The sequence below is a fragment of the Jaculus jaculus genome, chromosome 3 (assembly GCF_020740685.1).
Source record: "Jaculus jaculus isolate mJacJac1 chromosome 3, mJacJac1.mat.Y.cur, whole genome shotgun sequence".
In the NCBI taxonomy this organism is placed as follows: Eukaryota; Metazoa; Chordata; class Mammalia; order Rodentia; family Dipodidae; genus Jaculus; species Jaculus jaculus.
The window spans coordinates 104,599,176-104,626,106 of record NC_059104.1 but is presented as its reverse complement, the minus strand read 5'-3'; the positions used below and the strand labels follow the sequence as shown (position 1 = coordinate 104,626,106).

Sequence of the window (26,931 nt, the reverse complement as noted above, 5' to 3'; positions counted from 1 at the left end):
GTTTCTTTGTTTCCTCCTTTATTTTCAGTTCGTGCCATCGCGTGGGACCAGACACAATGAACTAGCAACTGATGTCTCTTGGCCAAAACCACTCTTTGGTATTGACTGAAGGCCAGCTGTCATCTGCCTGGACCCCAAAAGCCTGTTGGCTATTGGCAAAAACCCTCTATCTATTTCTCTTTCTTCCATCAGACTGAAGCTATTTTTCTTTTTCCTCCTTTACTTTAATATTGTCTACCAGCAAAAGAAATCACAGATTCGTAGATTACAGGCTCTTCTGAAAGTTAAGGAAATTCAGCTCTCCCAGAGGGAGGCCAGCTCCTTTTGGGAAGTTCTCCATGTCACCCCTGGATTATTTCTGGACACCCATGTGGCCCAGACACATGGACCTGCATAGCTTATCTAGCTAGGAAACAAAAAGTTTAGGAAGAAAATTTCCTCACACTCCCTTTAAATAGTGAAACTACAAGCCAGCTTTGCAAGCACTCCAAAGCAGCTCGAGTCAGAGTCAGGTGGTGGGCTCACATTTGCCCAGACAATGGCGCTTCGGCCTGTGCAGGCACCATGTCTCTGCCTCCTTCTCCAGCAGCCCAGGTGGTCTGAACTCCCTCCCCTCCTTTTAGCCCCCCCCCACAGGCCCCCTCCTTTCCCAGTGGCTCCCTGGTGGTCCCAGGGCCACCTCCTCCCTTGAGGAAGCGGGACTCAGGCTCTGGCAGTCGTCTCAGCCAGTCTCGGCCATTACCTCCATGTGAACTAGACTGGACCCCAGGTGAGTGCCCGGGAGCAGGGCAGGGCTGATCTAAAGTGTATGCAAGCCCCGCCCAGCTGCCACAGTGCCAGCACCAAGGCTCCAAGGCACCAAAAAATGGTAAGAATAACAAAAAGGTCGTGTTTAACTAAATCCTATGGTGAACTGAAGTTTTACATAAACAATGCCATACTTTGTTACATGATATCATAAATATAATTACTAAATTTATGTTCTAGGTCAACTTCAACTTACATAAAGGATTATTGAAAACAACAGAATTCTCTCTGAAGTGGTGACTTATAATTTGTCAGGTATTTTGAAATTAAAAAAAGATTGTAATGTCCTGTTACTTAAACGGTGGAGGAAACTGACCTGACTTCTAGGCCAGCCTGCCTCATGATAGCAACAAAATTTGCCTTAGTTATTCCTAATAAAATCATTTCCAAGTGTGTTATTGGTATTAACGACATAAAATTGTCTTTAGACTACTTGCTTGTCAGTAATTGGATTAATTTGGTATAGTTTGTCTTAATAGCCTTATAAGAAAGATGGTTAACAGTGTGGAGGTTCCTAAAACAGCTAAAGATTGATCTACCATATGACCCAGCTATAGCACTCCTAGGCATATATCCAAAGGATTCATCTCATTTCCTTAGAAGTACGTGCTCTACCATGTTTATTGCAGCTCAACTTATAATAGCTGGGAAATGGAACCAGCCTAGATGTCCCTCAACTGATGAGTGGATAATGAAGATGTGGCACATTTATACAATGGAGTTCTACTCAGCGGTAAAGAAATTTGCAGAAAAATGGATGGACCTGGAAAGGATTATAGTAAGTGAGGTAACCCGGGCCCCAAAAGCCAAGTACCACATGTTCTCTCTCATATGTGGATCCTAGCTACAGATGATTGGGCTTCTGCATTAGAAGGAAAATACTTGGTAGCAGAGGCCAGTAAGTTAAAAGATGCAACGAGGTGAACTCTCTTACAGCAGTGGCCTCGACAGGGGACAATTTTGCCCACAGGGACATTTGGCAATGTTGGAGACATTTTTGGCTATCTTCACTGGGAGTAGGGTGCTACTGGCATCTAGTGGGTGCAGGTCAAAGGGTGTTGCTGACCACTGCATAAGTCACAAGAGTCTCCTACAGGGAATTACTGAAATGTCCAGTGCTGAGTTGATAATCCTTGTTCTAGATGGGGAAATTTTTCTCTTACCATTCCCAATCTAGTATGAATCAAGATCCTTGGAATGCACAGTGAGTCAGACCCTCTATCTCAAGCCCTACTGGTGGGTCATGCCATTTCCAGGCTTAACAGGAAGCTTCCAATGTCCCACAATTTCCAGTTAGCTGCTGACAGCTCAAATTCCAGCTGGTACAATGAAAGCCTTAGATCCATTTTGTCTTCTTTTTCTTCTAAAAGCATCTACTTCTTTCTAAGTGCGAGAGCCACCCCGACTGCCACTGCCAGGATGGCCACAGCCGCAGCCCCTCCAAACAGCAGTACTGCCTTGCCCTCAACAGGCAGCGCGGCCTTGGATCCTGCAACAGGGGCGGCCTCCGCAGCGAGGCTCTCCCTCCTGCCCAGGCCTCCTCCGCACTCCGCAGGGCACTGTGGCTCACGCCCTCCACGGCAGCACGCCCCACTGGTGCTGCCGGCGACTCTTCCACACCACGCTCCACAAGCACAGAGGGAGTGGGACTGGCTTCCTCAAGGGAAATCATCCCTGCAGCAGGTTCCCTGGGCTCCAGCAAAGACGTGGCAGAGCTCTGGGCAAGCAAGGGAGCAGGGGCTCCAGGGAGCGCCTCCTGCGGCTCCCCGGGCTGCAGGGCCTCCTCGGCACCCTCCGGGATCTCTTCCTTCTCCACGTGCACAATGTCAGAGTTAGAAGAGTTGTTCTCACTCTTCTCTCCGGCTCCATTGCTGTCTAAGCTTTTGCCTTCTTCTGGATCCATTGCAATCTGCTACCAGGACTCAGGACCGAGGGACACTGGGAGGCTTTCTGTGTGCCAACTCTGGCTAGCAGACAGTGAGACAGGCAGACTTTCGGACTGCCAAGAAGTTGTCACAGTTGGAGACTCTGGGGGACTGACTTGTCCAGAGTTGTCACTAGGCAGGATATAAATGTCATTGCTATCTTCTGCAAAGATTCCGGGGCATTCTTCCTCCTCTGACTCAAGATTAAAGACGGTGCCCCAGCCACCTTGCTGAATGATGTACTCTGCTGCATAGTCCTCCAGATACGTCACACCAAACCGTAGCAGCGCACTCAAAGGCTCTTGCCCACATCTTGTCAACTCCAGAACCATTTGTTGCAGTAAAACCAGAGGCACCACAATCTTGTTCCATCCACTGGCATGAGCTGCAGTCTCTGCTGTGCATTCACGATATGCCTGATATGTCACTGGCTGGCCGAGGAGCACTTGCAACGCTTTTTGCAGAGGCTCTTTCAGTTCCTGGGACACTCTTTCTCTGAGATGGGCCAAGCAGTCTTCTATTGAGCTTTCGGGGTTAGCAGGACTGAACACTGGAGAGGTATGACGGTCAAAGCCTGTGCTCGTAAAGGCTTCAGAGATTTCTTTGTCCAAGAATTTTAGTTCCTATTCAATTTCAGATTTAATTTTTAATACAACTTCTGGATCCAGTGACTGTGAAGCTGTATCTAGTTGAACACCTTGGGGTGAAGGACCATGACATGCTTGCAGATTCTCCTGAGAGAGGAGTCCCAAGTAGCTGAGAACAACGTATTTTGTTTCATAGTGAAATCCTAGAGGCACAGTAGTAGAAGACGCCATTGAACTGGTTGGCAGAGCTTCCAAGAAGTGTATTTAAAGTTGTACAAAACCTGAGCCGGCTGTAACCCACGGGAATGAAGCATGCGGCGGTGGCGGTGGTGGCGGCGGCAGCGGCGGGCGCTTCCCACGGGTTCCCTGAGCGCCGGCCCTAATCTACCGCCGCCGCCATGTTGAGGTCACCTCATTTTCGGAATCTTAAGTCCAGTGCTTATAACAAAATTAACTCTTAAGACATACTCCCTTCTTTAAGGTACAGCCTCATGATCAAACAATGGTCCTCATCTGAAAAAATAATAATAATATTCAAGCTCTGTGGTTCTGTTTCCAGTGTTCTCTGGGTAATTGGTACCCACACAGATATCTGAACTACTCAAAAATGTTTTCAAACACAGGTGCTAAGACTTTACACTGCTTTACTTGCCCTTTTCTGAGTTTCTAGGTTAAATTAATTAGTTTGTAAATCAATTGGTATTGTTTTCAAAACTGATAACAGGCTCTGTCTATACTTATAAATGTTAGATTTTTAAAGTGTGGGATGTGCCTACTTCCTATGCCTCAAATATATGGCTTATGCTGCCACAGTACAACAAAAATTTAAAAGGTTGGACAAAACGATTTTAGAAGCCCTTGTACTATTATTTAAATCTATTTCAGTAATCAAATGTGCTCCATATGTAAATACATCCAGGCTGGTGTAATTTCCTTTCTAAGTGTTAATTACCTACACAGAAGTCAAAGCCAATTGAAACCATTGGAGCAAAAGGTACCAATATTTTGCCTGTGCTCCCAGGTCATGAGGCCACTGGAGATGATGGGACACTTCTACACTGACCCCCTAGTAAGTCACCTGTCTTCCTGAACACAGGATATGGAGACCCAAACAAAATTAGTGTACAGTCTGAAACAGGAGAGTCACAATTGAGGAGCAATCAGTCCTCTTGACTTCCCAAAGAAGGGAAAACTACTTGGCCAGCACAGCCCTGACTCATCCTAACAGACAGAAAACACCAGTAAGCTATAAGGCTACTCCTGGGTCCCTAAAGTCTCTTTGGAGAGCCATTAGTGATCTCCAAAGTTAATCCTTAATTAAATCTTGGATATCTGCATGGTCTTAAACACTCAGAGAGAAATGTATAACCAAAGATAAAATTACCTCAAATATGTGAATGACCTATTAAGTAATACAACAAGAGCTTTCCAAGAAGGTAAACAAACATTGAGACATCTTTTCCCCATAGTTCTAATCCTATAATAAAGAAAAACAACTATAGGTGTCAAAGGGTTACTTATTTTCAAATCTAGAATAGATAAATTCTGAGACCAAAAAAATATATTTGCACAGCCTTTAATGACACTCGGTGGTTCTCTATTATCAAGGTTAAATGTTGTGTATGTGTTTCTGATAACTCTGCTTATATTTCATCTGTTTTACAAGCTATGTCGAATACTACTGTGCCATATAATGACCAATTCTGGAAGAAAATCTCAGCCACCTCATCCTCAGGTGGTCCTGAGACAAGCCAAGCCTGTCTACGTGGATTCCCTCGACCTCAAAAAGGACCATTTTGCTGTGTGCTCACTTCTCATTAACTCCTTACTTTTATTCTTTCTCCCCAATGTTCTCTTCCAAGACTACCTTCCTATACCACAGGGTCCATTAGAATAGTTCCACTCTCTGGGAGAGACTCTCTAACTGCAAAAAAAGAAAAAAGAAAAAAAAAATCACCATTCAGCAGGAAGTAGTAAGGATCTGAAGTCTTCATCCTTTGCCATTTAATAGCAATTAGCATGTCTTCACATGAGAGGGAGAAATAAAGGGGGATAGAATTAGGGTAACTGGACCCCTGAAGGTAACATGGACAAGAAAATTTTTCTTATCTCTTGCCCAATTCCAAATAACTTTTTTCCATGTGTGCTCTGAGTCCCCTGGCTCTGCAGAGGACAGGGCTTGCCTCTTTGATGCTGGTCAAGTTATGTCTCTCTGCCTGTCCAGCTCTAAGCTGACCAGAGCTGAATGCCTGCTCAATATTTCCATAATCAGGACCAGTTGTGTCAAGATACCTGCTCTCCTTTGGTACAAAAGGAATAACCACCCCATACATAAATATTTCCTCTCCCACTTATTGTTCCCCAATCTTGATTACTTCACAGGTGTATCTCTACAAGAAAAAAAATCTACAAACTCTGCCTGCACCAACTGCCAGTGCCAACTGCAAGAGATCTTCATCCCTTTGCTGGTGTGCTTCGGCATGACTCTGTCTCTGGGTGCCTCCAGTGACCAACAGCCTCGATTCTCTCCAGAGACAACTGAACTTTCTCATGGGGGTGGTACTTCAAAACCATCTAACCTTAGACTTCATTACTGTTGAACTTGGGGGTCATGTATGGTCTTGGGACACAATATTGTTTCTTTGTTAATGAATCAAATGCTGTTAAGCTGCTTGACTACTACAAGCCTGAGGACCCCACCACCTGGTTCTCTAACATTTTATTTACTTGGCTTCTCCTCAGCCCCCTCCTTACTATAGGAACCCTATTGCTTGTAGCCGCCCGTCTCATCAAATTTCTCAGATGAAAAATAACTAATATTGCTAAGGTTGCTACTAATCAGGTCCTCGTACACCACCTAACTATCTGGACCTATGGTAAATTATAAAGAACTCATTTGGGATAATACTGCCCCATTATAAAAACAAAGGGGGATTTGTTAGGCACTGCCAGGCACAGACCAGAGCCATTAGGAGAGGGGCCTGAGCTTCCAGGCACAGCTAAGGACCCCCAGGCTACAGGAGTAGACCCTGCACACCTGAACTTAGGCTCTGCCCATAGCCCTGTAACCTTTGGCCGGTTGCCTAGGAAACTCCTTATCAGCCTTCACACAGTCCTGAGACCCTAGTTCACCTGACTCCTCCCCCCCCACCATTGCCTATGTGCTAGAATGAATGTCCCCATATGCTAGTTAGGCATCAGAAATGAACTTGGTACATCCAATCCCCTTAGAGACCTGCCTCCCCTCAGATGCTTATAAACCCATTTCACTGACAATAAACTGAGAGAGTTGTTCACTGAAACTCAAAAAAAAAAAAAAAAAAAAAAAGCCAGGTACACACTTTTAATCCCAGCACTCAGGAGGCAGCAGTAGGAGGACTGCCATGAGTTTTAGGCTACCCTGAGACTACACAGTGAATTCCAGGTCAGCTTGGGCTAGAGTAAGACCCTACCTCAAAAAACAAAAAACAAAAATACCAGCATCATTCTTTACAGAAATTGCAAAAAATGATCTCAAAATTCACATGGAATGGCAGAAGGCCTCAGATATCTGAACACATCCTCAGCAACAAAATAAAATAAAATAAAACCACCTCTGGCGGTATCACCATACCCGATCTAATGCTATATTACAAAGCCATAGTCACAAAAACAGCATGGTACTTTAATAAAAATGGAAATGTAGACCAATGGAACAGAATTAAAGACCAGACCTTAGGTCAAGTAACTACAGCTGCTTGATTTGTGACAAAGATGCCAATAATGTAGACTGGAGAAAAGACAGCCTCTTTAACAAATGGTGTTGGACAAACTAGATGACCATATGTAGAAAAATGAAATTAGACCCACTCATTTCACCATATACAAAAATCAAGTCCAAATGGATTAAAGATCTCAATATAAGACCTGAAACTCTTTTTTTTTTTAAAAATATTTTATTTATTTATTTGAGAGCGACAGAGACAGAGAGAAAGCTAGATAGAGGGAGAGAGAGAGAGAATGGGCGCGCCAGGGCTTCCAGCCTCTGCAAACGAACTCCAGACGCATGCGCCCCCTTGTGCATCTGGCTAACGTGGGACCTGGGGAACCGAGCCTCGAACCGGGGTCCTTAGGCTTCACAGGCAAGCGCTTAACCGCTAAGCCATATCTCCAGCCCAAGACCTGAAACTCTTCAACTACTGGAATAAAAATTAGGACACACTCTCCATGATACAAGACTGGGAAAAGACTTCCTGAACAAAACCCCAGGAGCCAAGGAAATTAAGCAAGCACTCAACCAACAGGATCTCATGAAGCTATTGCACAGATAAACATACCATAAGCAGAGCCAATAGATTATCCACTGAATGGGAGAAAATCTTTGCCAACTACACCACTGACAGAAGCCTAATATCTAGAATCTACAAAGAACTCAACTAACTAAACAATAAGAAAATCAAGGGCTGGAGAGATGGTTTAGCGGTTAAGCTAAGCGGTTTAGCACTTGCCTGTGAAGCCTAAGGACCCCGGTTCAAGGCTCGATTCCCCAGGACCCACGTTAGCCAGATGCACAAGGGGGCGCATGCATCTGGAATTTGTCTGCAGTGGCTGGAGGCCCTGGCGCACCCATTCTCTCTCTCTCTCTCTGCCTCTTTGTCGCTCTCAAATAAATAAATAAAAATAAACCAAAAAAAAAAAAAAAAGAAAATCAAACAACCCACCCCAAAAGTGGGACAAATAACTGAATAGGTAGTTTTCAGAAGAATTACAAATGGCTAACACACACTTAAAAAAAATGTTCAACATCCCTAACCATTATGGACATGCAAATTAAAAACAACTATGAGATTCCACCTTACCCCAGGAAGGACAGCAAACATTAAAAAAATCAAATGAAGCCAGGCGTGGTGGTGCACACCTTTAATCCGAGCACTTGGGAGGCAGAGGTGAGAGGATCACCATGAGTTCAAGGCCACCCTGAGACTACAGAGTTAATTCCAGGTCAGCCTGGACCACAGTGAGACCCTACCTCGAAAAAACAAAAAAAATAAAATAAAATAAAAAACCTTACAAGGTGTATAAGAAACACAAATGGATTTTATGTTTAAATTTAGGTTAAATGCCTACATTATTAGTAAAGCACGCTTCTATCTGGTAGGACATTTACCTAGAGTATTTAGCATGCATAACATAGTCAAAGAAGTTACAAAAAATACCTTTCCCTGAATATAGGCAGAACCACTCATAGGCTTGAGCCTTCACAGAACAAGGTGGAAGAATGCAGAAGCCAGCTGGCACAGGCAAGCACCATCCTTCCTGAGCAAGTGTGTCTACTGTTGCTACCATCATCCATGGATATCTGACTCTGGCATCACCAGCCTTTCAATGCAGATCACAGAAGCACCTTTCAGGGTCTTGCAGGCTTTCAGCCTTGGACTGGAGCTTCAGCATTAGTTCCCCTTTGTTCTGAGGCTTCCAGCTTCTTAGACTGAGCAGATACCTGGTGGAGACAGAGCCTGTCTAGCCTTCAATCATGTAAGCTAATGTGACAAATCCCTTTTTATAGTTACATGTATGTTGTATTGATCTCTTCTAATGTATCTATTATGTTTACTGGATGACTTCCCTGCTCATTTCCAACAGTAAGTTCACAGACCCAACTTATGCACCCCTTTATTCCTACAAGTGAATACCATGCTTCCTTCTTACTATTAGTTCTTCAGTCTTTCTAAACAGCTAGCAAAACCCTTGCCTATTTTAAGATCTAGTAAGGCTGTCAGATATGGTGGCGCATGCCTGTTGCAGTTACCCTCTCACTGCTGGTACAAAACATCTAACCAAAAGCATCTGATGGAAGGAAGTATTTATTTTGGCTTACAGACTCAACTTCCTGATGTCAGGTAAAAGCATGACACAGCAGGCTGGACATCACCTCTGGCACAGCAGTGGAAAACAGCAGCAAGAGAATGAGCTGAACTAACACTGGCAAGCTAAGGCTAATAAATCTCAAGGTCCACCTCCAGCAACATACCTCCCAAACTGCCATCACCTGGAGATCAAACATTCAGAACACATGAGTTTATGGGGACACCAGATTCCAACCACCACAACACCTATACTCTAGCAATGGGGGCGGGGGTGCTGAAGCAAAAGGATCACTGCAAGTTCAAGACCAGACTGCTACAGAATGAGGCCCTTCAAACAACCAAAATAAAACCTAGTATCTTAACACTGGCCGAAAATAATGACTACCACTAGCTCCTCAAAGTATATATCCATCTGGCTGTCATAATACTTCCAGTTAAGGGATGGAGAGATGGCTTAGCAGTTAAGCGCCTGCCTGTGAAGCCTAAGGACCCTGGTTCGAGGCCCGATTCCCCAGGACCCACGTTATCCAGATGCACAATGGGGTAGTGGCTGGAAGCCCTGGCGTGCCCATTCTCTCTCTCTCTCTCTGTCTCTTTCTCTCTCTGTCACACTCAAAAATAAATAAATAAAAATGAACAAAAAAATTAAAAAAAAAAAAAACTTCCAGTTAAGACACTTGAAGCTGATCATCAAAAATAATCCACGTTGGGCTGGAGAGATGGCTCAGCAGTTAAGGCACTTGCCTGCAATGCTTAACAACCTGGGTTCAATTCCTGAGTACCCACATAAAGCCAGATACACAAAGTTGTGCATGCATCTGGAGTTCCTTTGCAGTGGCTAGGAGTCCTGGCACACCCATATTCATTCTCTCTCTCTCTCTCTCTCTCTCTCTCTCTTCTCTCTTTCCTTGAAAATAAATAAAATTAATTAAACATCAATGTCAAAAACTTATCTGGAGCCAGGCATGGTGGTGCATGCCTTTAATCCCAACACTCAGGAAACAGAGGTAGGAGGAATGCTGTGAGTTTGAGGCCAGCCTGAAACTATATGGTGAATTCCAGGTCAGCCTGGGCTAGAGTGAGACCCTACCTTGAAAAGCCAAAAACAAACAAAAAACTTTATTTGGGCTTGCCACACTAGACCAAACTGTACTACTCTGAAGCCTTTCGTTTGGATGATCACAGAATACACTCTCTGTTCTGGTGCTTCTAAAAGGAGAGTGTTTTTAGATTTTTCAAGTTAAGTGGACAAAACCACAAGTTGCACTGGGTCCAAATAAATAGAAAATAATAGCTACTAGAATTAGCCTAGGACTGAAGTTACTCAAGTGTAAAATCCATTGTTTTAAGAGAGACAGACAGAGAATTGGTGCACTAGGGCCTCAGCCACTGCATTCAAACTCCAGATGCTTGTGCCACCTAGTGGGCATGTGTGACCTATGTTTGTCTCATCTTTGTGAGTCTGGCTAATGTTGGATCTGAAGAGTTGAACACAGGTCCTTAGGCTTTCCAGGCAAGCACCTTAACTGCTAAGCCATCTCTGCAGCCCAGAATCCATTTTTTAAATACTTCATTTTTATTTATTTATTTATTTATTTGAGAAAGAGGGAGAGAGAGAGAATGGGCGTGCCAGGACCTCCAGCCACTGCAAACGAACTCCAAACACATGTGCCCTCTCGTGCATCTGGCTAACGTGGGTCCTGGGGAATTGAACCTGGGTCCTCTGGCTTTGCAGGCAAATGCCTTAACCACTCAGCCATCCCTCCAGCCCTAGAATCCTTTTTTTTTTTTTTTTTTTTTTTTTTGGTTTTTCAAGGTAGGGTCTCACTCTGGTCCAGGCTGACCTGAAATTAACTCTGTCATCTCAGGGTGGCCTTGAACTCATGGCAATCCTCCGACCTCTGCCTCCCAAGTGCTGGGATTAAAGGCATGCGCCCAGCTCAGAATCCATTTTTTTAAACCATTTGTTTTAGTAAACCTCTTAGGGACAAAACCACATACCTGGAAGCATCAAGGAATGGTCTGTGAGCCAAGCTGATCCATTCTTCTCGATTGGATGAATATTTTGGCTCCCGGGGTGTTTCTCTCATGGTATCCAAATCCACTAAATAATGGCATTTACTGATGTCAATCTGAAATGGGGAAGGCCAAGTCTTTATCAGTCAGTGTGAAGACCCCTGCAGGCTAAGGAACATCAACTATAACCCAGAAGTTTTAAACGAACAAACATCCATGTCCTGAGACCCTACTACCCTTGCTCTTTCCACTCCAGTGAAAGCATGAGGGAATCAGGCGGCTTCTCGGGCTGGAGAGTACACTTGCTCAGCCAAGCACAGTATAAGCTTTGGTGGTCTAAGTCTAGTTTAGGTTCGTAGGTCCTTCTGGTCCTTCACATATTATGAGGCAAAAGTAAGTGTACAACTTACCTGGGGAAAATCTGCCTTGTGTTTACTACTACTCTCTTTCCAGTCTATCACCTTTAATCCAAGGATCAAAGGACCATTATTAACACAGATGCTAATAGGTAAGGAAGCTCCGACTATCCAGATAGAGCCAGAGGCTGCACTGTACCTCTCAGGTACAGCAATATCATACATATGCCTCCTTCAAAAGTCAACAGAATGGATGGAGACATTGGAACTGTCCTTGTAGCAAAATTCAGTACAACTGAGGCTTCACAACTGCAGAAGTAAAGATGAAAAATATACACTATTAGCAGAACTAGAGTCTTTCAGTTGCTAACTCACAAAGCTAATAGAATATTAACAGATTTCATCTAAAATCATGTTAATATTATGTTCTCAAAAAATTAAAATGGAGAGATGGCTTAGTGGTTAAGCACTTGCCTGTGAAGTCTAAGGACCCCGGTTCAAGGCTAGATTCTCCAGGACCTACATTAGCAAGATGCACAAGGGAGCACATGTGTCTGGAGTTCATTTGCAGTGGCTGGAGGCTCTGGCACACCCATTCTCTCTCTCTCTTGCTCTCTCTCTGCCTCTTTCTCTTTCTGTCCCTCTCAAATAAATAAAAATAAAAAAAATAAAAAAAAATTAACAATGAAATGGAACACACTATAGGATTCATTCCATAGTAGAATCTTATCTCTAAGCCATGAGAATGCTTAGCAGCCACAGAAGAATTGTTTTAAGCTTTTAAAATTTATTTGTTTCTTTAATTTGTGTATATATGCATGAGTGTTTTCATACATGTGAGTGTGTGAGTGTAGGCTCACATGTCCACGGCACACACATAGAGGTCAGAAGACAACATTAAGCTTGGTCCTTGCCTTTCCTTATCATGCTGAGGCAGGGCTTCTCCTTCTGACTTTTCACTCTGCTGTTGTCCTCTTCTGGCTTGCCACAGCTCCCAGAAACTTATCCTGTCTCTGCCTCCCATCTTGTCATCAGCACTCTGGGATTGCAGGAACATACCACAGCTTCCAGATTTCTATCTGGGGTAGGGGGAACTGCACCCAGGTACTGCAGCTTGAGTAGTGAACATTTTATCCACTGAACCATTTCTTCAGTCCATTTTTATTTAATTTAATTCATTATCATTATTATTTTGGTTTTTTGAGGTAGGGCCTTGCTCTAACCCAGGCTAACCTGGAATTCACAATGTAGTCTCAGGCTAGCCTCAAAATGATATCAATCCTCCTACCTCTGCATTTACCAGTGCTGGGATTAAAGGTGTATACTACCACACCTTTTTTTGGTTTGTTTGTTTTTTGTTTTTCAAGGTAGGGTTTCACTCTAGCTCAGGCTGACCTGGAATTCACTATGTAGTCTCAGGGTGGCCTTGAACTCATGGTGATCCTCCTACCTCTGCCTCCCGAGTGCTGGGATTAAAGGCATGCACTACCACACCCAACTTCCTGGTTTATTTTTTTAAAGATCAATGGCCAGGCATGGTGGCTCATGCCTGTAATCCCAGCAACCAGGAGGATGAAGTAGCAAGATCATCATGAATTCAAGGCCACCCTGAGCTACAAAATGAATTCCAGGTCATTCTAGGCTAGAGAAGACACTACCTCAAAAAAACAAACAAACAAATAAATAAATAACATAAAAGATGGGCTGAAGAAATGGCTCAGTGGTTAAGGCACTTGCCTGCAAAGCCTTACGACCTAGGTTTGATTCTTCAGTAACCTTATATAATGCCAGATGCACAAAGTGCTGCATGTATCTGGAGTTTGTTTGCAGTGGCTAGAGGTCCTGGAGCCCCATTCTCTTATCTGTATATCTTTTCTCTCTCTCTCTTTCTGCTTGCAAATAAATTTTTAAAAATTTAATAAATGTGGTGGTTTGATTCAGGTGTCCCCCATAAATTTAGGTGTTCTGACTGCTAGGTTCTCAGCTGATGGAGATTAATACCTCTTGGGGACAGGCTTATGGGTATTATAGCCAGTTTCCCCTTGCCAGTGTTAGGCACACTCTCTTGTTGCTATTGTCCACCTTATGTTGGCCAGGAGGTAATGTCCACCCTCTGCTCATGCCATCATTTTCCCCTGCCATCATGGAGCTTCCCCTTCGAGACTATAAGCTAAAATAACCTCTTTTTTCACACAAGCTGCTCTTGGTCGGGTGATTTCTACCAACAATTAGAACCTGACTGCAACAGTAAAGTGGTACTGAGGAGTGGGATTGCTGCTAGACACCTGACTGTGTGGTTTTGGCCTTTTAGAGCCGATTTTCAAGAGAAATGTGGAAGGATTTGAAACCTTGGCCTAAGAGACGCCTTACAGTGCTGTACATACAGCTTCATGGACTATTCTGATTAGAGTTGAAAGACCTAAATGCAGTAAGAACTATGGACTGTAAGGTTTGACTTATGAGGGTAAGAGTTTTGCTTGGACTGGGCTAGCAGTTTGTGTGAAAAGCTTGCTGTTATGCCATTGTCTTGAGAAGTTGTACAGGGTTGCTTTACATAGAAATGAACTGGTGTGAGCAGAGGGATATGGCACAGAAAGAAAAATCTCTGGGTGAACTGCTGCTTGTTCCACTGCAATTGAGAGATTACAACCTTTGAGATTGGGCCAGCTGACTTGCACTGGGGCAACAGAAAGAATGTAGACTCTTTTGAAAGGGACTGAGTGCTCAAGGAGTGTCCTGTTCTTCAAAATCTGCTTTATTACCCCTGGATTAACAAATTGGCACCCTACCTGGTATTGTGGAATGTAAGAAATGCAGGAAAGACAGGGTCACTGAATTTGCAATGTGGGCTTCTGTTTTGGAAATAGCCATGAGCAGTGTGAAGCAGGCTTGCTGGATGTTTGCATGGAGACCTGATGGAGCTATGAGGATGAACTGTGGATTGCAGTGGAGACCCAGTGGAGATGCTGGGACCATGAGACTGCTAAAGAAAGCTGCTGGTAGGCTGGACGTGGAGGTGCATGCCTTTAATCCCAGTATTTGGGAGGCAGAGGTAGGAGGATAGCCTTGAGTTCAAGGCCACCCTGAGACTACATAGTGAATTCTAGGTCAGTCTGGGCTAGAGTAAGACCCTACCTTAAAAAACAAAGACAAACAAACAAACAAAAATGATGAAAAATACCTTATTATTGTTATCAGCTAAAGCAAAGTAAATTTCAAGGTACAGAAACTTATTTTTCCAATGTTTCTTATATACCAACTATGTTACATCTGTTGTTTTAAAATCATCATAACAAAGCTTATAAGTGATTATCCTAACTTTTAATGAAGTTTTTTTTTGTTGTTGTTGTTTTTTGTTTTTTGAGGTAGGGTCCTGTTCTAGCCCAGGCTGATCTGGAATTCACTATGTAGTCTCAGGATGGCCTCAAACTCATGTTGATTCTCCTACCTCTGTCCCCCTAGTGCTGGGATTAAAAGTGTGTGCTACCACACCTGGCTAATGAAGTCATTTATAAAAATCTTTTTCTTTTTGGTTTGTAGAGATAGGGTTTTCCTCTAGCCAAAGCTGACCTGGAATTCACCATGTAGTCTTAGGGTTGCCCCAAACTCATAGCAATTCTCCTACCTCAGCCTCCCAAGGGCTGGGATTAAAGGAGCACATCATCAGGCCTGTGTATGTGTGTGTGTATATATATATGTATATAGACATGATATATATAAAACCACCATATATTATATATATTTGTGTGTGTGTGTGTGTATGTTTTCAAGGTAGGGTCTTGCTCCAGCCCAGGCTGACCTGGAATTCACTATGTAGTCTCAAGGTGAGCTTTGAACTCATAGTTATCCTCTTAACTCTGCCTTCTGAGTGCTGGGATTAAAGCCGTACACAACCATGCCAGGCCACATTATAAATATTTTGTATATGAGAGAGAATGGGCATGCCAGAGACTCTAGCCACTGCAAACAAGCTCCAGACTGCATGTGCCACCTTGTGTATCTGGCTGATGTAGGTACTGGGGAATGGAACCTGAGTCCTTAGGCTTTGCAGGCAAGCACCTTAACCACTAAGCCACCTCTCAGCCCCTGAACCTCTTTTTTTAAATGTACATTTCAGCCCCTGTGATATGAGACATTAAGTTAGAGCTAAGGATACAGAAATAAATAAGGCATAGTTTCTGTCTTCTCACCAATATCACATTAACAAACAGTAGAGCCATATTTGGAATCAATAAGTGTAACTTTATAACTCTCCTTGGGCTGGAGAAATGGCTCAGCAGTTAAAGGCACTTGTTTATAAAGCCTGCCAGCACTGGTTCCATTCCCCAATGCCCATGGAAAGCCAGATGTGCAAAGTGGTGTATGCATCTGGAGTTTGTGTGTAGTGGCAAGAGGCTCTAGCATCCCTATACTGTCATTCATTCATATTCTCTCTCTCTCTCTCTCTCTCTCTCTCTCTCTCTCTCTCTAATAAGTAATACAATAAATAGGACTGGAGAGATGGCTCCACTTGCTGTTCACAGGATGTGCTCCTCGCAGATGTGACGGTGTAAGGGCAGCTTCCTGCTCCTGCCATGCTCTCCCTGTCATGTGGACACTACCCTCAGGAATGGTAAGCCAAAACACAGTCTTTCCTTCCCTAAGCTACTTCTGGTCAGGAATTTTACACCTGCAATGAAAAAGTAACTGACTCACCCTGCAGAGCCTCTGACTGGGCTAAGTATGAAGCTGTGAAAGTGAAGCCTGACCTGCAATGGACCTCATGATACCAGAGATGCCAGAAATGTGGTACAATTGCCAAAGACAGCTGGAAGCACTGAGGGCAGCTGGTCTCAAAAGAGCCACATGGACCACAGGCAATAGAGCTCCAGTGTGGGGCTACTGAAGCCCACTGGAACATAGATAATACCACCAGGAACCCCAGATGCCAGACACACAGCTGTAAAACTGGTGTTTTCCCTGCTGTGTTTTATTCTTGCTTTGGCCTCATCTTTCCTTGTTATACTCACATTTATCCCTTTTGGAATAAGAATATTTATGCCATTGTATGCTGGAAGTATGTAATTTAACATTTTTGTCCATTTTTTTGTAAGTACATAACAACATTTTTGTCCAGTGTTTTTTTGTTTGTTTGTTTGTTTTGAGGTAGGGTCTCACTGTAGCCCAGGCTAACCTGCACCCCACTCTATAGACCCAGATGAGCCTCAAACTTAAAGCAACCCTCCTTCCCAGCTTGAAACTTCACTTTTTAAAGAATTTTTTTTTTTTTTTTGAGGTAGGGTCTCACTCTAGCCCAGGCTGACCTGGAATTCACTATGTAGTCTCAGGGTGGCCTCGAACTCACGGTGATCCTCCTACCTCTGCCTCCCAAGTGCTGGGATTAAAGGAAGAATATTTTTTATTTATTTTCACGCAGAGAGAGGGAAGGAGGGAGGGAGGAAGACAGAGAGAATGGGCATACAGGGCCTCCAGCTTCCACATACAAATTCCAGACACATGTGCCACTTTGTGCATCTGGATTCATATGGGTACTGGGAAATCAAGCCAGGATCATTAGGCTTTGCAGGCAAGCACCTTAACCACTGAGCCATCTCTCCAGCCTAAGAAATTTGACTTTTGAGAAGCATTGGAAGTATTAAGACAAGGGACTTTTACAGATGGAGTACATTTAAAAAGTGTTTTAAAGTGTGTGTATGTGTGTCATGGTTTGTGGTCAGAGGATAATTTTGAGGTGTCTTTGCTCCACCTTCTTTGATACAGGATCTCTTGTTGCTGCAAACAAACTGTCAGGCTGAAAACTAGCAGATTAGCTGGCCCATGAGTTTAAGATCTCCTGGCTCCATCTCCCATCCAGCTTTGGGGAACTGAGCCTGGACCAGCAGGCTTTGGAAGTCAACATCTTTAACCAGAGTCATTTTCCCAGCCTTTGAGTGCATTTTGTATTATGAGATGCCCATAAGCCTTTGAGGAACAGAGGTGGAATATTATGATTTAAAAGTAATGTGCATGCGGACTGTAGAGATGGCTCAGCAGTTAAGGCACTTGCTTGCAAAGCTTGATAGCCTGGGTTCAATTCCCTACTACCCACATAAAGCTAGATGCACAAGGTGGCACATGTGTCTGGAGTTCATTTGCAGAGGCAAGAGGCCCTGGTGCGTCCTCTCTTTCTCTCCCTGCAAATAAATAAAATATTTTTAAAAAGTGATGTGGAGTAGGGTGACTCAAAACTCACCAGAGTGCTAAGAAGAAAGGACAGTAGAGTGTTCATTACTGAAACATCTTTGTCATACCCTCCAAGGCTCAGGGCCCACTGCAGTAGAGGTGATGGAAAGAATTAGGCAGGTAACCCATACCCAGATTTTTTTGTAATTTCTCAATTTTTTTTTTTCTGTGAGATAAACATACTACCACTTAACTCAAAGAGTTGCAATGAGACGAAGCTGGAGAGATAGCTTAGCAGTTAAAAGTGCTTGCTTCCAAAGCCTGATGATCCAGATTTAATTCTCCAGTTTCCACATTAAAGTTAGATGCACAAAATGGCACATGCATCTGGAGTTTATTTGCAGTGACAGGAAACTCTATACCTATACTCTCCTTTTCTCTTCTCTTCTACTTTCTTTTCTCTGTCTGTCTCTCTCAAATAAGTAAATTTTTTAAACTTGCAATGAGGGACTGGAAAGATTGCTTAGCACTTAAAGGTGCTTGCTCACAAAGCCTGTGAGCAGTACTCACGTAAACCCAAATTCACAAAGTGGGCATGTGTCTAGAGTTTATTTGCAACAGCAACAGGCCCTTATGTGCCCATATATTTATTCACTCTCTCTCTTTCCTGTCCTTCTTCCCTCCTGTTTTCTCTCTGTGCCACCCTCCTATCTCTCAAGTAAATATGTAAAAATATTTTTAAAGAGTTGCAAATAAGATTAAATGAGATGAGTTGTTTAAATTAAACTTGTGGGATGGAGAGATGGCTTAGCAGTTAAGGTGCATGCCTAAGAACCCATGTTCAATTCTCCAGATCCCACATAAGCCAGATGCACAAAGTGATGCAAGTGCACAAGGTCACACATGCATCTGGAGTTTGATACAATGGTTAGAGGCCCTGGCATGCCAATTCTCTCTCGTGTGTGCACTCTCTCTCTTGCTCTCATTAAAAAAAAAAAAAAAAAACAAAAAAAAAAACAAACTTGTACTACACAAATAGCTTGAATATTAGAAGGAACATTTGACCAGCTCTGTGAAATGAAAATGTAACTGTTAGAAAAGACCCTCAGGGAAGCTAAGGAGATTGCAGAGTGCACATAGCACTTGCCTCACAAGCAGGAGGACTGGGGTTTTGGGCCCAGAACCACATAAAGCCATACAAAGTAGCACATATCTATATTCCCTACATACCTATGGCAAGATGGGAGGTGGAGACAGGAGAGAAATGGAAGCATGTAGGTGAGTTAGCCTGGCTAACACAGCAGCCAAAAACAGAGACCTTGCACTTACACATATACATACACACACATTTAAAAACAGAACCCTAGGGATGGAGAGATGGATTAATAGTTAAGTTGCTTGCCTGCGAAGCCTAAGCACCCAGGTTTGATTCCCCGGTATCCACATAAGCCAGATACACATGGTGGCACATGCATCTGCAATTCATTTGCAGTGGCTAGAGGCCCTGGCCCAATCTCTATCTCTGTCTGTCTTCTCTCTGTCTGTCTCTGCTAATAAATAAATAAATAAATACAGAATCCTAGAGCGTTAAAGCTCATTAATATGAATCACTCTTGTTTTAACCTGAATTGGTACCTATGATTAAGTTAAGCACAGCATGCAGACAGAAAGGCTACATTAACCACTCGCTTTCCTTGATGGACAATTTGTCAGGAGCATCCACCAAGTGATATCATAATCTTCTGGGTGTCATCAAAGCATTAGGAATCCTCAACTAGAAGATGTAAAACTGTTCTTAATTTATACTTTAGGTCAGAAAATGGCATTGGCATTCAAGAACTATAGTATTATTATAAAAGCAATTAGGGATCAGAAAAGATCACTAGGGCTATTGAAAAAATATCTTGGAAATAGTGATAAAGTTAGAGGCTACAGAAGGTATGGTGATTTGAATGTGAAATGTCCCCCATATGTTTGTGATTAGCTTTAAGTGATTAAGTTTGTAGCAAAGCCTTTGGGAGGTGGAGACTTGCTGGACTAGGTATGACATTGGGGTGAGCCTCAAGGTCCAGCCCTACTGGGTGTTTGCTAAGCTCACTTCTTTTTTGTTTATTTGTTTGTTTTTTGACGTAGGATCTTGCTCTGGCCCAGGCTGTCCTGGAATTCCCAGTGACCCTCCTACCTCAGTCTCCTGGGTGCTGGTATTACAGGCATGCACCGACATGCCTGGCTTTATTTGTTTTGTTTTTTATTGACAATTTTCATCCATATAGACAATATACCATGGTCATAATCCCTTCCTACTACCATTTCTTATCCAACTCCCCTATCCCCTTCACTGAATCTCTTCTTTATTTTACAGACACAATTAAGTTGTTCAAAATATTTTGATGTATGTATGTTATTTGCAAGGACAGAGAAAGAAAATATGGAGTGAGAGAATGCACATTCCAAGGCCTCTTACCGCTGCAAATGCATTCCAGATGATGTGCCACTTTGTGCATCTGGCTTTACATGGGTACTGGGCAGAAACTGGGCTAGCAGGCTTTGCAACCAAGTACTTTTAACCAATCAGCCACTTTCCTAGCCCCAGACACAATTAAATTTTAATGTCAATTTTGGAGGCAACATTTAAACCATGGTACCTTTTTATTTCTCATTCTTTCTCTCTCCTTCCTCCCTTCTTGTCCTTTTTCTTTTTTCCTTGCTATTTTGGATATATTCTTATTTTCCCCTTAAAAGTAATTTTTTAATGATCTGACTTCTTATCTCTTGCCTAGTTCCCTAGACCTGTTTTTCCACAACCAGGACACCTCCTGGGAAGGGAGGTCTTTCATATGATTTAAAATAAACATTGTGGTTGATCAAGTTCAGCCCCTGAAACTTAGTGTCAGGGCTAACCTCTTCCTGAGGCAGCCCCTAGCCCTAACCAACAAGCTGTTCCTTTGGTTCACCTGAGCTGGAAGACAGCCCACCACTACAAGGGTATAAATAACTTTGCAAGGGGAGGGCAGGCTTTCTGTCCACTTGGGAACTTCCAGATGCTGCTGAGTTTTCCCAGGCCATCTGGGTTGAGCTAAGGGGAGAGCCCTCTAGCCCTTACTCTCCACATGGGCTCTTTATCCCCTCCAGCTCCCCATATGGCAGAAGCTCTTTGGATGTTTTCTCTTTTTTTCTTTCCACAGTTTTTCCAGGCCCTCCACATGGGATCTCTAGCCATGTGGGTGCCTTTCCTTGGCTCTGTACTTCCCTTAATAAATATAATAATTTAACTTTTAAAAAGCACACCAGGGAGCTGGATTGATGGCTCAGTGGTTAAAAGCACCTGCTTACAAAGTCTGCCAGCCCAGTTCACGAATCCCTTCTTTTTGCCAAGTAGTGTCTCTTCTATTTTGATGTTATCATTTTTTCCTCTCCTACTATGCAAGTCTTGTGTAGGTAGTATCAGCCACTGTGAGGTCATGAGTACCACAGCCCCTCTGTGTCAGAGAGACAGTATTGAAAAGCACTCCTTCCTTTCCTTTTCTTTGGTTCTTACATTCTTTCTACTACTTTTTCCACAATGGCCTCTGACTAGTTCACACCTGATGTCCACACCCTGCTATTTTTATATGAAGATGTGAGAGTCAGCTGCCTACTCTACCATGCTTTCTTCTCCATGATAAAACTTCCCCTTAAAACTATAAGCCTTGGGCTGGAGAGATGGCTTTAGCGGTTAAGCGCTTGCCTGTGAAGCCGAAGGACCCTGGTTCGAGGCTCGGTTCCCCAGGTCCCACGTTAGCCAGATGCACAAGGGGGCGCACGCGTCTGGAGTTCGTTTGCAGAGGCTGGAAGCCCTGGCGCGCCCATTCTCTCTCTCTCTCTCTCTCTCTCTCTCTCTCTCCCTCTATCTGTCTTTCTCTCTGTGTCTGTCGCTCTCAAATAAATAAATAAAAATTAAAAAAAAAAAAAACAAAAAAAAAAACTATAAGCCTTTCTGGGCATGATGGTCCATGCCTTTAATCCTAGCACTTAAGAGGCTGAGGTAGGAGGATTGTCCTGGGTTTGCGGCCACCCTGAGACTACAAAGTAAATTGTAGGTTAGCCTGGACTAGAGCAAGACCCTACACCTCAAAAAACAAACCAAACAAGGGCTGGAGAGATGGCTTTGCAGTTAAGCGCTTGCCTGTGAAGCCTAAGGACCCCAGTTCGAGGCTCGGTTCCCCAGGACCCACGTTAGCCAGATGCACAAGGGGGCGCACGCATCTGGAGTTTGTTTGCAGTGGCTGGAAGCCCTGGTGCGCCCATTCTCAATCTCTCTCTCTGTCTCTTTCTCTCTCAATCTCTCTCTCTGTCTCTTTCTCTCTCTGTCTGTCACTTTCAAATAAATAAATAAAAACTGAACAAAAATAAAATTAAAAAAAAAAACAAACAAAAAACAACTGTGAGCCTGAAATAAACTCTTTCACCCTATTAGCTGCTTCTGATAGGCTATTTTTTCCTATCAATGAGAAGATAACTGCTGAGCCATTGCTATGGTAGATCTAATCCTGTGGTTTGGGGGTTTTTGGAACTGGTTTGTGGGAAAAATATGGAAGGATTTAGAATTTTTGACTGAATAAGCCTTAAAGTGCTATAGGCAGAACTTGATGGACTTTGGTGAGGGTCTGAGAAACCTAACTGCAGGGCTGGAGAAATGGCTTAGTGGTTAAGCTGCCTGCCTGCAAAGCCAAAAGACCTAGGTTCTGTTCCCTAGTGCCCATGTAAAGCCAAATTCACAAGGGTGGCACATGCATCCGGAGTTCATTGGCATTGTAGAGGCCCTGGCACACCCATTCTCTATCTGCTTCTTTCTCTGTCTCTCTCAAATAAATAAATTAAATATTTTAAATTTTAAAAAACTATTAAAAAAAAAACCTAACTGCACAGAGAAGTATGGATGAAGCTTCTGCGGTTTCAGAGGCAAAAAAAAAAAAAAAGACTTTGCCAGACTTGGGCTAGACAGAGTTGGTGTGATGTTTTTTGGTGGAGAGGGCAGCTGCTCTGCCTGTGTACTGAGAACCTGAGCAAAGTTGAATTTAAAAGTAATGGACTAGTGTGCTTGGTAGAAGAAATGTGAGCAGGTTCAGATCTGGGGCACGGAGACTTCAACTTTCAGCTATGATTGTTTAAGAGAGAATAGGATACCTGCTCTGCATTGGAACAGGACGAGGGCTAATTCTTTTAAAAGGAGGGGATCTGAAGAAAGAATGTTGAAGGAATTTCCTGTTTTTCAAAGTCAGCTTTACACTTCCTAGGATTAACAAATTTGGTAGCCTACCTGGTACAGTTTTGGAAGTATGACAAATTTAAGAAACAGGAGTGAGACCTGGGCCAGGATGATGGAGACAGACACTGAGGATACTAAAAGTAGAAATCCAGAAGCTGCTGGCAGCTCAACACTAAAGTGGACTTAAAGTACACCCACTAAGGCTCAGGAAAGTTTGCAGAAGAAAAGGGGCAGAAAGAATGTAAGAGCCACAGGGTAGGAGGGAATATCCAGAGACATAACCCTCTCCGCAATGACATACTGCTGTTCTCACAACTCATAACCCACAACTCCATGGTGAACGCAAGCAATCCCACTAAAGAAGACCCTCTGTGGAGTAAAGGCAGGGAAGAGGGAAATGGTGGTACCAACATATGATGTTTCTACTTAATAATAATAAAAAATTTTAAATGTAAAAATATTTCTTTTCAAAGAGAAAACTTGTTTTAAAACTTTATTGTTCATTACATGAAATCAGCATTAAAAAGGAGGAGAATGGAGAGATGGCTTACTGGTTAAGGTACTTGTCTGTGAAGCCAAAGGACCCAGGTTCAATTCCCTAAGACCCACGTAAGCCAGAGGTACAAGGTGGCACATGCATCTAGAGTTCATTTGCAGCCGCTGGAGGCCCTAGCACACTCATTCTCCCTATTTGCATCTTTCTCTCTCTCTCTCTCTCTCTCTCTCTCAAATAACTAAATAAAAATAAAAAATAATAATAATAAAAAGAAAGGAAGAGAAGTCAGGTTGAAGTGCCTGTGTAAAGGCACTGTGAGGCCAAGGCATGGAGCTGTGACATGAACCATGAGTTGCAGCAGAAACATCAAGATTTTAAAGATTCCCAGGACTATAGGATAGCCACCAAGGAAAGCTGATTCCAGATGAATTTTCCCTAGGCTCTAGCCATCACATCTAGAAAGGTGGACGTTACTCAAGCCTTTTGGAACTTTTTCACAAATCCCAGAGTCTGGACATGAAGCCACAGGATTTAATGTTTGCCTTGGCTGTTTCAGTCTTTCACTGGTATAATCTTTCCTTGCTATGCCCAATTCATTCTTTCTAGAGTGGGAATGTTCACTTTGTGCCATTACGTGTTGGAAGTATGTAACATGTTTCAATTTTACAGGGCTCATAGTTAAGAAACTATCTTCAGTTTCAAAAGAGACTCTGGACTTTTGAACTGTGTTAGAAATGGTAAAGACTATAGGAATTTTTAAAGTTGGACTGAATACACTTTGCATTATGAGGCAGTTGTGAGTCCATGGGGGCCAGAGGCAGAATGTGTTGGTATAAATATGAAATGTCCTCCATGGCCTCATGTGTTTGTGATTAAGGCACATGCTCAACTCCTAGCTAATAGAGCCTTTGGGAGGTACAGCCTCACTAACGGAGGTGTGTCACTGGGAGCAGACCTCAAAGTTTATTAGTCTAGCCCTACTGGGTATTAGCTAGCTAGCTCACTCTTGCTGCTCCCACCCTGCTGTCATTGTATAAAGATGTGAGCCAGTTGCCTGTGCTACCCTGCTTCTTCCACCTTGATGGAACTTTCCCTCAGAACTGTAAGCCTCAAATAAACCCTTTCATCCCATAAGCTGCTTCTAGTTGGTTGTTTTGTCCTAGCAATGAGAAGGCAATTGTTAGAGCGGAAAAGGCTAAAAAGAGCAAGAAGTAAAGAGGTAGAAGACAAAATATTATTACTAGAGAAAGAAATACATAATTCTGACAGTCAAAATGAACAGTGGATTCCAAGCTGAATGGAAAGAAGTATAAGGCTAAGAAAAGGTAATAACCAAAATACATCAGCAGTTGTATGAAGTATATTTATCATAGACAGAATGCTATGTAAGGACAAGGAAAGAGTAGTCCAGCCTCCTATAATCAGTGGCCACCTTCGCTGTCTACCCAGCTGCCTGAGCCAAGCCTCACAAATACTAAGACAGGAAGGATGTGAATTTGCATTCAGGCATCTATCAGCTGGAAATGACAATGACGCACATAGCTATAAAAATAGAGATCTCTGGCAAGGGCCAACATGAAGCTCAGGGAACATCACAGAGAAATCACCTCTACATACAAGAAAGATCTTATTTCTCTTATGTTTCTCAAAAATTTCTGGTAAACAACTGTAGTAAAAAATCTAGTCAGATTCTCAGAAGATAACGTTAAAGATCAGTTGCAATCAAGTATCCTATAATAAGAATTTATTTTTTCTGGATTTTCGAGGTAGGGTTTGGCTCTAGCCCAGGCTGACCTGGAATTTACTATGTAGTCTCAGGGTGGCCTTGAACTTGCAGTGATCTTCCTACCTCAGCCTTCCAAGTATTGAAATTAAAGGCTTGGCTAATTTTTTAAATTTTTATTTATCTTATTATTTGAGTGAGAGGAAGACAGAGGAAGAGGCAGATAGAAGAGAGAGAATGGTCACTCCAGGTCCTTCAGCTGCTGCAAATGAACTCCAGAAGAATGCATCACCTTGTGCCTCTGGCTTATGTAGGTTCTGAGGAACTAAACCTGGGTCCTTTGGCTTTGCAGGCAAGTGCCTTAACCACTAAGCTATCCTTCCAGCCCCAAAGATAAGAATTAAAACTCAAAGCACTATTTAGACAATTTTCCCAGTGCTAAGTAAAATTTGGTACTAAAATTACCCCAAAACAGTAATGGGTTGCCATGTGATATTAACTTATTACTTAACTTTTGGGGGCTGGAAGGATGGCTTATTGGTTAAGACACTTGCCTGCAAATGTAAAGGATGCACATAAGCCAGATACACAAGGCGACACATGCATCTAGAGTTTGTTTGCAGTGACTAAAGGCCCTGGCGTGCCCATTCCCTCTGACCCTCTCTAGTAAAAAAAAAAAAAAAAAAAAAAAAAAAAGAAAAAAAAAATACCTATCTTTTGAAAAAATGTTGTTTTTCCAAATACATATTTATCATATCTCCTCAAATGCTATAGTGAGACCTAGACCTTCTTATAGTAAGCTAAGCACTCCAAGTGCTATAAGGGCAGGGGTTGAGCATTTCTTGATCACCACTATCCCTGGTACCTGACATCATGCCTGGTATAGTTAGGTAGTCTATGTGGAAGGAAAGAATAGACACCAGCTACACTAGACTGCTAGACAACCTCAAATACTAAACTGTTCAAAGCTGTAAGCTATTTGTAAGTGCCAAGAATTTCTTCCTTTAGCTGCTAGCCCAGGAGAGGGAGCAACCTATTCTCTTTATAATAATAAACCAAAGATCAAATCATATTGTAATAAGCCTAATAAACATATCTAATTAGCTAAATGAGTTCAAGGTCTATGGGTAGGCTAGAAAATCCGTTGTAACAAGGCTTGACCTATGTAGATATTTTACAAAATGAAAAATTAAAGGGAGTTATCTACAGACATGAATTTGAACAATTACTTCTATACTCTACTACTATAACATTAATAGACAACTTCAGTCACATCTAAGAGTGTGCAATTGCTATGAAGAGAAGGATTAGAGAACCCAAAGGGACCGAAAATAAACAGTTGTCTTAATCCATTTCTGCAGCACACTTACTGTAATCCCAGCATTTGAGAGGTGAAATTCAAGGCCAGCCTCAGCTACATAGAAAAGTTGAGACCAGCCTGTGCTACAGCAGATCTTGCCCAAACAACCTTAAACTGGGTAACTGATAAAGTGCAGAATTTATTTCCTCAACATTTTAGAGGCTAAGGAGTGCACAATCACGTGCTGGCATCTGGTGAGTGACTTCTTTGCTACATCATCTCATGGTATCACATGGCAATTCACTGAACCAAAAGGAAGAAAACTGTAAAAATAAACTCCAATACAGCCTCAACTATACAGTGAGGAGAGAGAGAGAGAGAGAAAGGAGAGAGAGACTGAGCTGATTCTACTGTGTATACCTCTTACCATATTTGGAAATGGAGAATGACAGGAAGCAACTAACT

General features: G+C 42.8%; 1 protein-coding gene and 1 pseudogene across 2 annotated transcripts in view; both read right to left on the bottom strand.

Annotated features, from left to right (window-relative positions):
• Nucleotides 1-26,931, bottom strand: part of Alg9 (ALG9 alpha-1,2-mannosyltransferase) — a 158,859-nt gene that overhangs the window by 22,485 nt on the left and 109,443 nt on the right. For both annotated transcript variants that reach the window (XM_045146564.1, XM_045146565.1), the window contains exon 14: nt 11,167-11,297. In XM_045146564.1, the coding sequence (XP_045002499.1) occupies nt 11,167-11,297 (131 nt within the window). The remainder of the gene's footprint in view (nt 1-11,166; nt 11,298-26,931) is intronic.
• LOC101604402 lies at nt 1,758-3,650 on the bottom strand (annotated as a pseudogene).